Below are 19,103 nucleotides of genomic sequence, written 5' to 3' on the forward strand. Positions count from 1 at the left end.
TCTATGTTCTAAATTTCGCCGCATAACATAACAATAAAATTTCTTCATAAAATATCAGTCTACTATCACCAATATACTTGATACTACCAGCTTTGTTGCTAAATGTCTTAATCATAGTTATATATATACTTCCGATGAAATCGTCTGCTCATCTGCGTTTCCCCTCGTCAATCATCTAATCATCCTGCATACTGATCCCGGTATATCCTTTTTCCTCTGGAGTTTCCCAGGAGTCTGTTAGTGTCGCTTATTCACTCCTTAGTGCATAAGACATCGACACAGTTTCTTCGTTGTTATTGTTTTCTTCCTTTACTTTGTCATCGCGATTGTACTTCAGTTTCATTATCATTGCACAATTGGAAGTGATGAGACTTTAGTAGCGAGGTGAATATAAGACAAACACAAACATACGTGACGACTAGGATTCGAACCCAGAGCAGGGACAATGGAGTTTTCATAATTGGTAGCCCCCTATGCCGCCGTCCGATAAGGCAACAACAAAATATGATTCTTGACTTCTCATCTGGTCCTAACAACACAATAATCACTAAGCCTATCCAATTCCGACCTGCGCGGTCGATTTTGATCGCTTTTCTATTTTTTAATGGGTTTGGAAAAGTTTGCCTCTCTGATTGACTGTAAGAAATCTGGGTGGTAGCTTTCGCTATCTCCACCATTTATGTTCATCACATTACCTCTGAAAACATCATGAGGGCATTAAGATAAAAAAGCACCCAAACAATATGAACAGGGATTAGGTTCATCGCAGGTCTGCTCTGAAGAAGTGAGCCGAACTGCTCACAAAACGTTGGAAATAGAAAAAAATTACGTGGTCGAGAGTCCAGAAAATACCCGAAAAATTAGTCGGGAAACAACGCGGAGTTCTACGAAATCTTTTATGATCCAGCTGTCAGCCATTCGGATACCGGTTGTTGCGCCGTTGATGATGATGACAGCCATTCTCTCCCCATTCAACTATACAAAATGCAGTGGTCAGGCTATTCGGCGTGTATAGACGAATCAGAAAACCCTAAACGCATACTGAAGGGTCAAGCTCGAGGCACATGACCACAAAGAATACCACCCAAAAAATTAGACGATCACTTTAGATTGGTCAGTTCGAGGCGTAGGTCAAGACCCCAGACAGCTTTTAGGGATATCGAATTAATGGCCCTCGGCGCAAAACCGCGGTGTCTGGAGTTTCTTATTAAAGCAGGGCTAGCCCGGATACCAGTTGTTGCGCCGTTGATGATTTCTGTAATGACTACGGAGATGGTTTAAATAAGTATAAAGTGAGAGGGTAATATGTAATAAAGTACTCAGTCACAAAACAAATTGAGAACTTCAGTTCTTTTCCATGAAGACATTTCCAAGCGATAAACGGCCACACGCACAACATAGAGAGAATATCAAAGGCGCCATGCTTTTCGCCATGGTGTAAGGTACGTAAATAGTCAAGAATCCAAAAAGGAAAGCGCGAAAATCCAATTCATTTTGTTCTAGAGTCGGAAATATTAATGGTGATGGGAGTTTGTAAATGGAACGATACAGCATGTAGCAGTATTTCCTACAATAGGCAGTACTCCTTAGTTTCCTTTTCCAAATAGAGAATCAAGGATACTAAAAGCTGATAATTATCGAACGGAAAGAGGTGTCATTTACATAAAGTCAAGGAAGGATACTTCCACTCTTACTTGTAATCACTTGGAAGGTATCAAACCTCAAGGCAAGACAAATATGATATTTTGTGGTAAAGTAAAACGGATGCATAAGAAATTGTTTTCTATAGGGCAGAATAGAATATGGAACAAAGAATGCGTATTTCATAAAGCTAGAGGTATGTACGTATATATATGTCGTAAGAACGCAATAAGAGCTGTAGTTTTAGAGATAAGTAATGCAGGTGGAGGCTGACTTGAAACAATATCTCGAAGTTAAAATATTATCCTCTCGAGGCCTTCATATTTAAGGACTAAACCGTTTGAGGTTCTAACACAAAAAAAGAGTAAAAGTGACGAAGTAAGTAGTAGACAATGATTGCGATTTTTGGAAGGGGAAATAGTAATAATAATAAACTCCGCCGTAGCCGGTCCCAAGCCCGGTTTTGAAAGGAGGAGGGATGGATAGCTTCAGTCTGTACGCCACTGCAGCGTCTCAGGGGGTAGGTGAGGAAAGTGCAGGAACTTTGCAGTCTTACAGATTACTCACTGAGGAAGGTATCCCAACACCTGGCAGCTGGGGATAAAATGCACCACCAAAAATGAGAAGAAGAAGAGAGGAAGAGGTCCGGTACGGATAACCGGCGGGAGTCGTCTGACTTGGTGACCGGGTCGGGCTCTCGTAATGGACAGTACGGCGTCGAAGTCACTAATCGTGGGGCGGTTCGACGTCTAGGCGCCACGACGACCAGGAGCATTGCTCCGCCTGCTGCAGCTGTTTCGCCAGAATCTGTGGCGGCCACTTCAGCAATTTGAGGTCATTGGGGAAACTGATGACTTAGAGTCGATGGGGGCAGAGGCGGCGATATCAACAACACCACGTCGCACTGCAGGCAAAAATTTCAGTACTCACCGAAGCACTCTTCTCCACCTTCCAGCTGAGGTTTCCGCTGAGGTTCGGGACGAATTTCAAAGAGCGTGTATAGAATTCTCGGAAATGGATCCTTTGCATAGACCAAGTATTCCCAGGCTCTATGCATCTCCAGCAACTTCGGGAATTCTATCTCAAATCAATGGTGAGATTGCATCTCGACTGTGTGCTGATGCGTCGCTGATGCAACTGCAATCATTTGTGTATTGTGGTGCAGCTACGGCTGTCAGATTTCACGGTCAGAAGATTCGCTTTCGCGTTATTGGTTTGAGTGACCAAAGAGATCCACCATGAAAAATTCATCTGGAACGTCGACTTGACTCACTAAGGCAGGACATTGCACTGATCATGAGAAATAAAGTGCAGAGGGTTTACAGAAACTATGTTTATTCCCCAGTGAGTGAAATTGTGGACACACTAAAGCAGAAGATTTCTGTCGTATGCAGTCGGTTACGACGGTATGGCGAAAGTCATTTCAGGCGTGTCTAGAATGCAACATACGCGCGGAACAAGCGGAGCTTTTTCAGATCTCTCAACGAATCCCAACAGAGTGTCCAAACAGCACAGTTTTTGGTAACGAAAGCGGAAGAATACTGGGGTGAATTTTGGGGGCTACCCGCCCGCCACCTTATCCTTAGGAAGGATATTTCTGTAGCGCCTCGCATACCTGGCTAATGGATGTCCTACGTCTGTATCGTATTGATCCCAAACGAATAAAGTTCTTGGCAACAGTCATGAAGGAGTGGTACACCATCCTATCAGTGCGTTCATCTGAGGACGTCAATACCTCAGAGCCCATTTGTATACGGAGGGGCACCATCCAGGGGGATTCGTTGTCCCCTTTGGTTTTGCATGGCACTGAACCCCCTTTTATAGCTCCTGAATGATGCTAGAGGGCTTGGTTTCGCAATCAAATATGGGCTACATGCTAAGTGAAAGCTGAAACACTTGGTGTACTTAGATGACATCAAGCAGTATGTTTGACTGACGATCACCTTAGAAGCCTGTAGCAAATAATAGACATGTTCAGCTATGATATTCGGGTGGAATTTGGATTAGACAAATGTCGAATCCAAGCCATCCACAACGGTTATCATGAGTCGCATGCTGGACATAGCACTGATGACCACCACATCCAAGCTATGGCCGAGACAGACTTCTAGAAATATTTAGGAATTCTGCAAGGAACCCATGCTCGAGTTCTTGCAAGGCTGGTACTGAAATCGCATCTTTCGGTGAAGAATAAAATAGGTGCTCTGAACCTATTCACTATCCCTTCACCGGCATATGCATTCGGAATATTGCCCTGGACGAAAACCGATCTGGAAAACGTCCAGCGGCAAATAAGGACTACTTTGTCAGAATTTCAAATGCTTCATCCAAACTTTGCCGTGGAGCGGATGAACCAGCCTCGCGACATCGGAGGCAGGGGTGTTGGTGGTTGACGTGGCGGCACAACATCATCGCCAAATCGAATCGCTACACGCTTATTTTTATAGCAAAGGGCGGGCGAGTCCCTTGCATGTAGCTGTTTATAAGGCAGACTGTGGGCTTACTGCACTTAACTTGAAGGATCGATCCTTCAATCCTCTGAGTGGGATGAAGTCCCACCAAGAGCGGATCGATGAATGGAAGTCGAAGGCAATGTACGGTGAAGATGTGAATTGTCTTTGGCAGCAATTTGTAGATTTGCATTTGTCGAACAGATCGCTGTGTATTAGGGAGCTCTTTGCTGAGACGCAGGGATTAATGTGTGCCATTCAGGACGCCCTGGTCGCTACCCGAGCTTATAAAAAGCTCATAATCTTAAGAACGGGTGAACAACGACCAGTGCACAATGTGTGGTTCTGCATTGGAGACGTCAGACCATCTCATTTCTGGCTGCACTGTTATGGCACCGGTGCAATATATGAACAACCATAATGCTTTAAGTAAGGTGATCCATCAAAACCTTGCATACAATCATGGGCTGATCCCGCGAACATGTCCAATTTACCAATATGAGCCGCAAGCAGTTCTTGATAGTTCTGCTTACAGCATGTATTAGGACCGCAAAGTTCTAACTGATTGCCATATTCCACACAACAAGCCTGACGTGCTGTTAGTTGAAATCAATGAAATTTGGCATCCCGAACGGGTGGTTGTAGTTCCCATAATATTGTCAGCCGCCGTTATTGTACCTAAATCCCGCACGGCGTTTCTTGATGTCTTGACTCTGACACAGTTTGATCTAAACCATGCAGAAACATACCATTCTGCATACGTGCTCGATATTGTGCGGAATTTTCGACGGATTCCTCCATTGACCTACCATCGGCCACCACCACCCATCGGCCGCCCCGTTCTCATTAAGTAGGTAGGATCGTCAGAGCCTAAATGCTTGGCACTTAGTGCTAGTATTAGGTAAAATCCGTCATGTGCCAAGATTGTGACAATTCGGAAATAAAAATAATCGGAGGCGCAACAATTCACATTGGATCAGGGCCTTCAAGTGTATTAGAGCACTTCTTTCAAGACCGTAACGGTACACTACAGTATACTGTAGAAGGCAATGTGATCAGCAAATTATCACATTATTTAACTCGCTCGCCCGAGATTATTATCCTGATTTGACTCAGGTACTAATTCACAGGTGATTCGACTGGTATCCGACATCCTGTCATGATAAAAAATCCCTCTGCCACTAGTGAGATTTCAACCGCGATCTTCCGCTACGACAGCCCCGCGTTCTAGCCACTTGAGAGGTTAAGGAAGGGGGATGCAGACAAATTCAATAGTTAAAAGACCTCAACTAACATATCAGGTTCCCTGTACCTACTTTTTTTTAAATCATAAATACCAAACAAATGGCTCTGAACTTCTAAAATGAAGAAGGAAGTGTGATACCCAAAATTTATACTACTGTATAAACGTAGGTCTCAGTCTGACGGTTCATCGCACTTTTCATATCTGCCTTGGTGAAGAGAATATTGAGAGGGCAAATCGTCTATGGACTTACTTGCATTTAGTACTTCAACACTATATCAAATTGAACCTGTTCTGTACCTACGTTCACTCTGTGATATTGTATTGGTTGAAAGTTTCAAACCTTCATCAATATCTATTTTCGACATCTCATCGGGATACTATAGCTTGACACAATTTCGAACAAAGAGAGAGCCTCCTGTCTGCCATTTGACAAGGAATACAAGTTTGCGCAGGAACATTGACGAAATTAGCAAAATTTATTTTTTGTTAGTGGCAGTTAATCGACCTTGATTTGGTGTCTTAAAGATGAACAGCAATAGTGGCAATATTTCGCAAAGGGGCCATCACTTTTGTAACCGATGACGACAATACCTCATTTTTAATAAGTTTTCCGGTTATGTCAACGTAACCAGACAGCCGTATTATCTCAAAAGTAGCTCATAAAATATATTTATATTTTCACGAAGTAGAATAAGCTGTCCCTAATTTACAATAGTGCATTGCTAGACGGCTATAAAATGTGCAAATTGTTAGAGTAACGTTGCTTATTTCAAATGGCTTTCCTCCCCTCATGATTAAATTACTGTCGTAATTAAGCGAAGCGAACATTCAAATTTCAGCAATTCCATGGAGAAATTTTCCACCATCCTGTAATTGCTTTGCGCTATCAGTAAAATAAGCAACGAGATAATGATTGAATAACAAATGTTGTTATGCAAAGAAAAACAAGAACAATGGAGTCGACAGGGGGAAAATGCATCCACAGGAAGTTGTACTGAAGCATCTTCTTCATGGGGGGTGGAAATACTGAAGGCGGCAACGAAGTTAATAAAACACACTGGCTATGCATGTTAACATAAACTGCGGTTGCTAAACTATTCATACATTGGCGGCTTACGCTTTAGATAGCTAAAGGATTTGGTTAGTCTTCTTCTAAGCCTTTTATCCTACTTTCACACTCCTGAGGATGCTTGAACCTATCTGAAAAGTTTATAATGTTTTCCATGAAGTTTTGAAAATTCGCTCGAAAACTAGGTTATTTTCCTGTAGGTGCAGCTATTATCTGCAAACAAACAACAACTAACAAAACTTACCCCATAAATCCTGCAACTTTCCCCGACCGGTTTTAGTATGATTAGTGACGATTATATGGGTACATGCAATCATCTGGGGGTAACGATACTTGGCTTCGGTTAAAAAAACGAGCGCAAATCTGCAGTGAAATTGTTTATTGCTTACAATTTGTTTGTAAACGTGATATTTGCATCGATAACAAGTTGAATGGTTTGTTAAATAATGCGATAATTTGACCCCATGGTGTGTGTGATTATCAGCATTTAGTTGTTAATAATAGGCAAGGAGTTCATTTCGAAGTACTTGACGTCATATGTGAGTAATTTTTTTATACTTTGTTTAGGAGATTGTAATCAATATATTAACACTTAAAGAGAGATGACTTTGTTAGTCACTTTCTAGAAACGTGAGTTAATTCGACCTTATATGTTATAGATGGTATGATAGCTCCGACTTGTCAAGAGCACGTAAAATATTAGAAATTATTTGGAAGACACAATACAACAATATGTTCTAGGAAAAATCTAGTGAATCAAATCATCAAAGCTTCCTTAGTAGTGTAAAATACTGTAAACTTATTCACTTTGTCATTGCCTACTATGTAATATTTTCTCTAAAAATACTGTAAACTTATCATTGCCTACTATGTAATATTTTTCCTAAAATACTGTAAATTCATATGTACCGGCCTACTAAGTATAGGTAAAAATTGTATAAAAAAGGAAATATAAATTAAAAATACGTAGTTCGTTGGAACTATCAAACTCAAGCTAAACGTGTTTCATTCTGTGGAGTCCAAGCAATTCGCTGCTCCCATAATTTACACTGCTTGATTAGGTCATTGTGGAGTTCAGGCAATTGCTGCTCCCATAGCTGGTTAGTCTGGAGTTTTGGCATTTAGCTGCTCCGACTAACCATAATCTAATCTAGAAAGATAGAAGAATAAGGTACTGCCAAGTGGACTGGCAACAATCACATAAGGTGGCACATCACAGGGATTGCCAAGTGGACTGGCAACAACCACATAAGGTGACACATCACATGGCGACCGTGACAGTCGAAACACCGGAAGCATGGCGCAATACAAAGTTGGAGAGCAACCACCGCGCTGGAGGCCGTCAGAGTCAACCCCGACAGCTGCGGTTGGTGACAGGCTTGCGGGACCTCGACGCCTTACAATGGCAGAAAATGTTTCGAACAGCGAAACCTCATTAATTTTGCGTGCCGGCAGTCTTACAAATCTATCCGACACAATTGCAAAGGCAATTGCAGTCGATAAACCAATTCTCAAAAATGTCTATCATTAACAATACTTCAGAAAACCGCATTACTAACAAAAACATGCAGCCTGATCAGCTGTACGTTTTCGAGGTTCTATCACCTGATGAGGTAGTGCGTTTACCGGAATTGAAATTGCGCAATATAAAAAAAAAATACTGATATAGAGATAAACGTAATACATAAAAATAAAGTCCAAATAAAGCGGTATATAAATCTAAATAATAACCAATCAATTGAACCCGCATTAGTGCAGGAACTCACAGAGTTGGAAAAATATCTAAATAATAGGTTTCAGACCAAGACTCTGAAACTATCGGCCGAAAGTGAATTATTCACTATATTAAATACAACCGCATTTAAAACGCTAGCGAATCATACTTTAAAAAATATGGATATCCAAATATACAAACCACTAATTACGATAACGGACAAATCGAAAATAATAGAAATATTGCATAATAATCACTCTACTCCAACAGCAGGACACATTGGACAGAGTAGAATGTATAAAAAACTTCTAGAAAAAGCAAAGAAAAAGACAAAAAACCAAAATGACCCAAAATGTAACCCATTATCATTGAAAATAGGAGATCAAGTTTTGTTATACGTCGAAAACAGACGAAAACTAGACCCATTGTATGAAGGTCCTTATAGCATAATATCAATTGACAATGTAAATTGCCTGATAAAAGACCAGGACAATAAAATATCTAAAATTCACAAAAATAGGTTAAGACGAATAAATAAATAAATAAAATAAACAAAATTGCTTTGAAATTGCCTATTCTGTTGAAAATACTATTATAAATATAAATATACCACCTAATTAATCAATACCAATACAATATATTACAATAAGTAGACTTTAAAAATATTACTCATTATTGTTAAAAAAAAGAAAAAAAAAAACTTCTAACTATACAATAAAGAAAAAACGAATTGTCTACCGTTCCTAAAGACAATTCATTTTTTTCAAAAGGGGTAAGGTGTAAAATACTGTAAACTTATTCACTTTGTCATTGCCTACTATGTAATATTTTCTCTAAAAATACTGTAAACTTATCATTGCCTACTATGTAATATTTTTCCTAAAATACTGTAAATTCATATGTACCGGCCTACTAAGTATAGGTAAAAATTGTATAAAAAAGGAAATATAAATTAAAAATACGTAGTTCGTTGGAACTATCAAACTCAAGCTAAACGTGTTTCATTCTGTGGAGTCCAAGCAATTCGCTGCTCCCATAATTTACACTGCTTGATTAGGTCATTGTGGAGTTCAGGCAATTGCTGCTCCCATAGCTGGTTAGTCTGGAGTTTTGGCATTTAGCTGCTCCGACTAACCATAATCTAATCTAGAAAGATAGAAGAATAAGGTACTGCCAAGTGGACTGGCAACAATCACATAAGGTGGCACATCACAGGGATTGCCAAGTGGACTGGCAACAACCACATAAGGTGACACATCACAGTAGCACAAAGAACCAAAGACACCAGAATTCTACACATGAACAAGGCAGGTTCATCACTTATAAATTTCCCGCGTGAAAAGGTACATCCTTCGTTATTCACCTGCTCTGCACAAGAATATCGTTAAATAAATAAAAGTTTAAGGTTAGGTATAGTTTTAAGATTTAAGGGGGAAAACCACATTAGGAGGATATCAAAATCGCCTTTTTTTATACAAAAAATCACCCCCCTAGCTATGGCAAATGTCTGAACCTCGTCACAGAGATGACCATGAGAAATGCATAAGGGTAAATATTAGCTCCATATTCAGACAAGCTTGTAGGGACAAGCCTGAGCTTTTGGCTGATAAAAATAGACCCCAGATAGTGGTTCTATGCAAAACCAAGTTGCACGTCCGTCAAAGGCTCACATTCCCAATTTTCAACCTATTCGGTACTACAATTCTAACCAAACGACTTTAAACCTTGCTGTAAAGAACGCAGTAATACTGATCGCCGATATGTTTCTCGCCAAACAATTATGCCTACTTAAGAACTCCCTCAAATTTCCACTTCCTAATTGGGGTATTACATAACGAGCAATCACCGTCAACTCCACAGCTGACCAATCGCCTAGCTTCCTCGCCCGCTCCTACAATTTGGACCAGAGTATGTTGTATCAACTGCATCTAACATAAAATTTCCACAGGGGAACCACCCATAAATGCCCAGATCCGAAGGAGAGTTCCGAAAAAATCTGCTTCCGACTACTTGATCTTCCAAATCAAACTTCTGGCCAAGTATCAAGAGAACTCCATGTGGCTTGACATTGCGCCTCTTATCAGGTTCTCTCAACCGGATTGAATCTATCCCACAAATAAGTTGCATCAAGCCCGAAACTGGCGCAAATTCTACCAAACAGAGCAAAAATTCAAAATTAGCTGAGAAGGCCCGGTTCCTTAAAATACTATTTCTTCATGAGTGCTTTTCTATCTACTCCCCGATTCCGATGAGCTAGGAGAATGTCTAGATAACTCTAATTCCTAAAAAGGGACCCATCTTTTCAACCTCCTGACATCTTGCTCGAGATTAACTACAAGACTTTCAAGACAGCTTGCTTTGTCAATATAAAGAAAGGCTGTGAATTCGCGTAGGAGTACAAAGCCTTTTCAAGGATTAACATTTACTGTTACCCCACTTTCTAATCAACCCGTTTACAGGTAACTGCCTTGTATGTCGAGGATGTTTTTTGTTCGAGATTATACCATTAACCAACTTAGCTGGGTATAAATGAAGATTTGAAGCTTCCGAGTAACGGGTATGGTAATTTTTCGTATGATGCTGACGTTTGGCGAGAGCAGAAATGAGTTCGGATTGGAGAGATTTATATTTTGGTTTTTGGTATTTTGGGAGGGGGACAAAGGCTGAAGAAAAAGAAGAAGGGAGGGGCAGCTATTCACCCTGAGTCCAAATTTTCTCTCTACAGTCTTGTTCATGTTAACGATTTCGAAAAGTCATGCAAATGATATTGATTGGTCCATTCGATGTAGAAGTTGTGGCGAAATAGGGCATATTACCAAAGAGTGCGGTATAACCTCAAACCAATGTTGGAAGAAGAAAAGTAAGGTTTACGTATTTGCTGCTTGCACCAGCACAGCGAGAGGTGTTAACTGGAACAAAAAAGCAAAATTAATTCAACCTCAATGTTTGAAGTCACGGACTAGACTGCTGAACCCACCACATGAGCGTCCGGTGGTTGAGCAATACGGGGTTAGATGAAGAAATTTTGTGTCAGCTATGATAGGCGGCATATACTCGTATATGTATAGCTACTACGTTCCCCTAAGTCTTATTTTGACGGAGCTCCTAAAATCGTTTCAGCAGCTTGCTGTCAAATGTAAATGCAGTTCCCTAGGCGCCGTTTATCAAGAACAATAATGCCTTCTAGCAGGCATTATTTTCCCCCCAAACTAGTGTGTTAAGGTCATTGGATAGTTGCAGCCAGGGGTAAGTAACTGAGCAACAAGAAAAATAAGAAAAGCAGACAACTGAGATCCCAGGCGCTAAATGTTATTTTTGCTATTTAAAGGAAGGTCTTAAACCGCAAGAGGCCCCTAAGAAAGATCAGGGAGAATCTAAATTTTCAGCAGGGGGACCAAGGAAGAGCAGAGAAATTCAGACCACAAGAAGGGAATATTCTCGAGAAGCCCAAATCCGAACCCAAGAAGACGGAAATTTCGGATAGGTTACGGCCTCAGATAGCATCATGAAGCCCAGCGTTATCTAGCATTCAACTGACTATTCTACAGAAATACTTAGTTGTGAGGGGTAGGGAATCATTGAAGACCTTATCGTTGAGCAGATTTGTAAAGGATGGAGTACTGAGCTAGTGTTCAGTGGTAAATGCTCTCGACCAGGTCTTATACTGCGACGCAGGATGGGCGGAATAGCTTAGAAACACTATCTCTAAACTACTAGACTGGAAGGGAGAAGAACTATCGATAGATGGTGGAGATAATATAGCAGGGGCACATGCAGTCACAATCTACCTTCCACAGGGACTGAGAATAAGTATCTTTACACAGTTGTGAAGAGCTTACAGAAACAAAGTAAAGACCAAAGTAAACTTGACTCCTCTACGAAGGCAATTAAATTTCGTAAATGCTTCAAGAGGTATAGATTCGGTGACATCCCTGTGCACGGACACCGAGGAAAGTTACTTCAGAAGGCATGTCAGATGAAAAGCCTACCGGCAGCACGGAAGGAATCTTTAAAGTCATAGAAGCCGAAAGGGCAAGGTTGAACAGAAAAGGGGACCTGCTGCCTATTGAGAAGTCCCATATCGGAAGACGACAACGATACCCTGGCATCGGATAAGAGCTCTAAGCATTAGTAAAGTCAATGGCGAGCACTGAGATAGCCGAGGTAAAATAATAAAATGGAAAATGCAACAACATTGGAAGAGTGTTGGCTCAAGAGTAATGGGCGTATCGGGCGCAGATTCATGGTCTGCAAGGAGGAAGCATGCAGGTAATTTGCGATTCTGTTTGCAAAAGCCCATAGCTCGAATTAATTTTAAATTTAATTTAAAATATATGTCTTTCCATGGCATCCGCTCACTTCTTAGCTGGAGACAACCGAATCCTACAGGAAGTAAACTTTAGAATGGTGAAGTCCTGCAAAACGAAGTCGATTCCACTTCTCCTCAGTTGCCAGCATAATAAAACCTAGGGAAGCAGCGGTACGAATTGAATAGATGAAAACCTTCTTGAATTTATCTTAAGCAACAGGTTAGAAATATATAACATAGTGAACATGCCAACATTTGTGACCAGCACAAGGCAGGAGGTACTGGACATGACCCTAGGGAATACTCTTATCAGTAAGGCCGTCAAAAATTGGAGGGTGTCGGATGAACTCTCCATGTCGGACGGCAGGAAAATGAGACCTGACGTTGAATGTAACTCTGAAACAGAGAGAAGTAGCGGAAAAGTACAAAATCCCCGGAGAACAGATTGGGACCCCTATGCAAGACACCTGAGCAATAGCAGCAATAATGTTTACGACGATTTTTCTTTTGCTACTTGGTCTGCTTTCACTCGCGATAATCCATTTCGCTGTACCGCCGCACGTGTCTTTTATTGAGAAGGGCCTCGTTGACCAATTCTTTTTTTGATCGGTCATGCTTTAAAGGCAGTGAGGACATTTTTTTCTTCCGGACAAGTTTTTTTCGAATGTCTAAAGGAGACAGATTCTGAATAATAGATAACTAGAATAGTAAGTTACAATAACAATTCTATTGTAAATTGCAAACCGTTCTAAACCAACCAGTCTCTCGTTAACCAAATTTAAATAATAATTAAATAAATTATAATAAAATTTTTTGGTGAGGTGTGGTCTGTAATTTTTATTTGCTCCCCTTCGAGAAATTGTGCTGTCCGTCGGAATGATAGGCTAATTAGCAGTACTGCCATCAAATCTTATACATCCATTGTTAGCGCGGACTAGCCTAACGCCCTTCCTTTTCAGTTGTGCACATGCAGGACACCTGATGATGTCTGTAGGTGTAGCCTTCGTTACCTTGTCCAGAGATGACACTCAATTCTTTAATTGCCATCATCTTTGATTATTACCTACCATTTAACTACCCGTTTGTGTTCTATTTCGACAGTCTCAGGAAAACTCACTGCCAACCACTTTTTATTTCTGACTTCTTGCGCCGAAGATTAAAATATCATGCTTCGGATTTAGAGATTATGCGTGGTTGTTTTGAATCAACTTCTTTGATTGTTACAGATAATGCACAACCTTGATTTGGAGTTATATTCTCATGCCTTAGTTGAATATCAAGAAAACTATACACAGGAGATTCAATTGCCAGCACATTCTTTGAAATTTTATGGAGACGGAAAAGTCTTGCACATGTTCGACCGCGACGAGAGTTGCGCCAGTAAAATTACGCGCATAAGGGCTGGTGTTAGTGTCGTGTATGTGATGCAATGTATTAGTGTGCGCCTACGTGGTTGCGATCACATGGCCGCGAATTGCGGCGAGCACGTGGCAGCATCTGTCATAACAACAGACATTGCACAGATGCATGTGGTTTCCCAAATTCACAGTGCCAACTCAAGGCAGAGCTTCCTTAAAGACTCATTTCGGATTAATGGTAATGGGTCTTAATGCAATGATGATTCAAAATTCCTCTAAAGAAAGCTAGGTGGAAGCAAGCACGCGGAACATTCACTGCAATAGATCCATGTTTGCTCATCCAGGAAGTGAGAATGAAAAAAGGAGATGCATCCAAGATCAAGCTTTCGGATGCATCCGTTTCCTGCTAGGATAAGATGAAGAAAAACAGAAGAAAACAGTCTAGGCGACATTGACACACCAACACCGCTGCCCTACCTCGTCCCTACCCGAAAGATACATGAAGAGATTCAGTGCAACTTTATCGCATATCCTTCGGTCCAGCAATTTTTGCATGAACGCTTCCCGCAGCAGTTGTTGTTCCCTCTGTTGCTCTCTATGGCTAATACCCACCGACTATCAAAGAATATCAGCAGCGCTTTATGGATCAGTGGTACAACGCACTCCGATCATGTTCGCAATGAGAGCATCCGCGGTATGTATGGGGTTTTACTCTTGGTAGAGAAATTGCGAGAGAAACGTGTTCCATGGTATAGTCATGTGTTGATGAAAAATCACAAGCTAAGACTACATAGCCTGATTGTCTAGATCGATGGAGAATGTCCCAAAGACCAACTGAAACAGTGATACATTAGATGGTGATTTGAGAGCCTCTCCAGTTCACCTGGACTAAACCTATGATAGAGAAAAATGGCGAACTTGATCTAGACGAACCGGCTCCTCTACTAAATGTGACAGCGGCTTAAGAAGAGGAGCACCGATTCATGCTATCTGCGCATACATTTAAAATACCTTTTCAATGAAAACTGTTATAGTCTATTCATTGAAGGTTTTCCAGAAGGTAACAACTTTCATGCTATCTCGGGCGGCAATGTCTAGTTTTGGACATGTACTTCGGTGTTCTCCGCAAGTGAACTTTGTTCAAATGTGCGTGAAAGTGCATTGTTCGAATGTCCTTTGAGAAGTTCTCGGTTCATAATGGCAGAGAACAGATGATATATGCACCCATTGGTAGTATGCATCTCATCCGCTTGCTGAAATTCCAATAAAAAACGAAACATGTTTAAAACGGATATGCAATTGAAAAGTCAGTATCGTAACCAAATAGCTTTTACTCTGAACGGAAATTCGCTAAGCTTCTTAGCGTTATGACAAAAAAAAAATACAAATAAGAAAAAGTCATTTCTCTCTATATACATTATCCCGCTAAGAACTGCATAATAGAAATAAATTTGTAGTTATTGCGAAGGAAATTTCTAGAAAATGTACATAGTCATTTCCTAACTTCTGTTCTAACAATATCACTTTCCATAGCCATAAATCTGATACGCAGGACGCAGTTCTTATTTGGACTAACATATCATATCCCGGGCTTGTACTTACATATTCTGCTGCTGGTTCTATTCATGCAAGAATTTACAGCACTTTATAGCGTCAGAAGAGTAATAAATGAGCTTCGAGCAAACGGGTCTCATGGCTCCCCATAGCACTCACTGTACTGGTGTTCTTTAAAGGTTTAGCTATCATCGAAAACGGAAAGTTCTCCTTAATCTTAAGCGGCACTTTATTCAAGGGGGTAATCGATGAAAATAGGACAAAATACATTTTTTATTTGTTACCAGAGTAACACAATTTAAGCGCCACTTCGAGCTTCAGAAGAGTAGAAACGCAGAATTGCAGTTAATTTTCACTTTTATCAAAACTTATCTTGACGATTTTTTTTTAAATACAAAAGGACGTGGTTAAAAAAGCTTAATTTTGATTTACATTTAGAAACGCTGGACTTCTTTTTTGAAAAAAAAAAAACTCTGCATACAATTTCTTTCCAATGACAAGAATAATATGTAAAGGACGTAAAATTCCTCTGAAAAAGCCACCTATTGCCTACCTCCTTATGAATTTAAAAATAAGGAAAATTCTTTCGTAAATCGACTTCTCAGAAGAATGGATATCCGTTTGATACCAGGCCTTTAATTTAGCACCATATTTCCTCAGAACAGTGATAGATCCCTTGATGTCCCCATTTAAATTGTGTAGGGATAAATGTATTTACGAAGAATAAGGAAAAAGTAAAAAAATCAACAAAGAGAATCCCCAATAAAACACTTCACCTGGACATCATTTCAATTGCATTTAGAGGCTTTTTAAACTAAACAAGGGACAATCGAAAGATAACATTCAAAAGGAAGACTTACCGGTGAGCTGCTTTCCTATAATATTTTCTTGCCGGTCCTTCTCCAGGAGTTGTAACAGTTGGTGATGTGGGAGTGCCAACGTCAAATGATGCATTTTCCATGCTGTAGCTATAATTTATCTGTGAAGCGGGAAACAAATAGATAGTAAAATGCAATTAGTTTTATTTAAAGAAAATGGATTCATCTGGAGTAAGCATCTAGTAGAAAGTTGAATAGATGAAACACCAATAAAATATCTTCTAATATTGGAACGTAATTGAAGCCGTGCATGAAAAGTTGATTGATTTATGTGCGATACGTAAATTCATGCATGTGTCAAGTTTTTGTCTAATTTCAGATAACGTAGAGAAAGTGAAGAGAACGACATTAAAGTTGTTAAATGTTTATTGTTAATTACTGCGGGGTTAGATAAGTATTCGTGCAAACCTCGATTTCTTTCGTTCTGTGAAGGCAACATCCAAATGCAGCTTTAAATAGATAGAGACATGCTACTGTGATATCGCTAAATTGTTTGGTGAAAGCGTGGTTCTTATCATGCCTAATTATATACAACATTTACAAATATCTTCGGGAACTAACGATCATATATGATAGTCGGAAAATGAATTACGAAAATAGATTAAATCATAAAATCATTTGAACTGATTTGCAGATCTTATGGAAAATAAAATCTTATTAAAATCGATGCATTGACTGTCGGTCTGTCACATGCTGCTTGCACTGAAATGGTTATTATTGACACAAAAATCGATGGAAAGGCTGGAACATCGCTCTGCTTTGAATTTAAAAGAGGGTCCTCATACATGGAAACAGGGAAAGCTGTAAAATAATTATTCACCGAATATAACCATTGGTATTAGTTGTGACATCAGCTGTAAAAGCCAGGAGAGTAAAAGTTTGAAAGTTCAATCATTAAGGGCATAAAATGGAAAGTTTAGGTGGAAATCTCGCCATTATTAGAAAAGTTATAGAAGGTCAAACTTGTCTCATTTGAGTGAGGTAATTCCATTCTGAGTTATAAAACTTCAATACTAAAGGGGATACTTGGATATACTCACTGCGCAAAGATTATGGGATATTTATGTACAAATTTTATAATGGTACACTCAAATACTCTTTCATAAAAAATTCTCCCAGTATCCAACTTGCTTTTCTGTGCAGGAAGAAAAGGATTCAACTTACCCCACCAACCATCTCTTCCGTTTTCAAAGACTTGTTAGTCCGGTACTACATTGTGTATGGTACCGCAAGAAAATTCAAACCACATAAAATGCTTTTATATAATTGAAGCTTTCGAGCAGAATGGTAAATTATGCCTCCAGTAAAGTCACTTTCTTATTTTCAGAATAAGTATCTTTTCTGACCCAGAATTTACAAATGATATTCAATTTATGGCTTGACTTGTCTTCATTAATTTGAATATCAGTAACACTCCTCTTTATTACTGAAGAAACTTGAGCTGAAGCCTTTGTTGACATATAGTGGTCGATTTTTCAGTGACATATTATCTTCTCATTTTTCTTCAGCCTTTGTCCCGTTCACAAGCGGGGTCAGCCCGTCGCGACCGGTTTTGCCACTTGGTTCTATCAAAATCCTGATCTAGATGCAATCGCGAGGGTTTCAAATCTCATTCAGCATATCAAGCCACCGTTGTTTCGGTCGGCCTTTGGCTCGCTCACCAAAAAGTTTCGGCCTTAGCAAGTGAATTCTCGTAGGCGTGAATTATGTGACCACATCGTCGAAGACGCCTACCTTGAAGTTTTTCCACGATCTGTGCAACCCAATATCGACCGCGGACATCCTCATTTTGGATGTCATCAAAACGTATCACACCACTAGTTAACGCAACATTCTCGTCTTCATTACCGTAAGACGCCGTTCATTGTCTTTTATAGTCGACCAACCATAGAGAGTGACAGGACGGATTTTTGGACAAGTTGCTCAAGATCATTTTTATTTATTATTATTATTTATGACATGCTAGGAAAACATCATCTGCATAAAGGGACGTTGGATAACCCGTGTGACAGTGTCTATAACAAGAACAAAGAGGAGTGGTGAGAGGGCGCTTCCTTGATGAATACCAACAGAGACACGAGACGGTTTTTATACACCCACAACACATCTAACTTTACTTTCCGAATCCTGGTAAAGAAATTTAACCCAGCGCACGAGTTCTTCTGGCACTAAGTCTTGTCGGAGAAGATACCAGATGAGTTCGTACGGCACACGTCGAACGCTTTCTCTAGAGCAAGAAATGCAATGTAAAAAGGGCGATGCTTCTCCATGAGTAACCGGCTTGCTTCTCGGTTATTTCAACGATTTAGCGAATACGGTTGTCAAGAATGTGTTCAAAAATCTTCATAGTATGCGAAAGAAACCGGATCGGACGATAATTTGAACATTCTGCTGGACTACTTTTCTTTTCCATATTGAAACTGTGGTACTTTCTTGCCAGTCAAATGGTGTTCTACCTTCTTCAATAACCCAATTGAAGAATTCACTGAGCCACAGTATTGGGTCTCAGTTCTTTGCTTTCCAAAGCTGAGATACGATGTCGTCAGGTCCTGTTGCTTTTCCCGATTTCATTCGTTTTATTGTTTCCTCGACTTCAGTTGCGCTAACAGGTGGAACTCCTCCAAATGTTGACAATGCTTGTGGAAGTCGAGGATGAACAAATTCTTCAGTGTTATCTGTTGTAACAGAACTGTTAGATATCCTGTGTGCGTTCGTGTCGGCTTTTGGCAAGTCGATACATATCTCTCTCGCCATTCCCTGGCCGAGTCTCCAGTTTATCGTAAAGATCTTCGTAATGGACCGTTCTTGTGACAGCGATCGCTTCCTTTGCTTCCCGGTTGGCATTCTTATAAATTTGCCAATTGGCAAGCGTTTTATCGTCGAG

General features: G+C 40.1%; 1 protein-coding gene across 3 annotated transcripts in view; it reads right to left on the reverse strand.

Annotated features, from left to right (window-relative positions):
• LOC119657273 (cytosolic purine 5'-nucleotidase) overlaps nt 1-19,103 on the reverse strand; it is a 206,918-nt gene that overhangs the window by 138,334 nt on the left and 49,481 nt on the right. For all 3 annotated transcript variants that reach the window (XM_038064110.1, XM_038064111.1, XM_038064112.1), the window contains one exon: nt 16,202-16,320. In XM_038064110.1, the coding sequence (XP_037920038.1) occupies nt 16,202-16,320 (119 nt within the window). The remainder of the gene's footprint in view (nt 1-16,201; nt 16,321-19,103) is intronic.

This window comes from Hermetia illucens, chromosome 5 (assembly GCF_905115235.1).
Source record: "Hermetia illucens chromosome 5, iHerIll2.2.curated.20191125, whole genome shotgun sequence".
Lineage (NCBI taxonomy): Eukaryota > Metazoa > Arthropoda > Insecta > Diptera > Stratiomyidae > Hermetia > Hermetia illucens.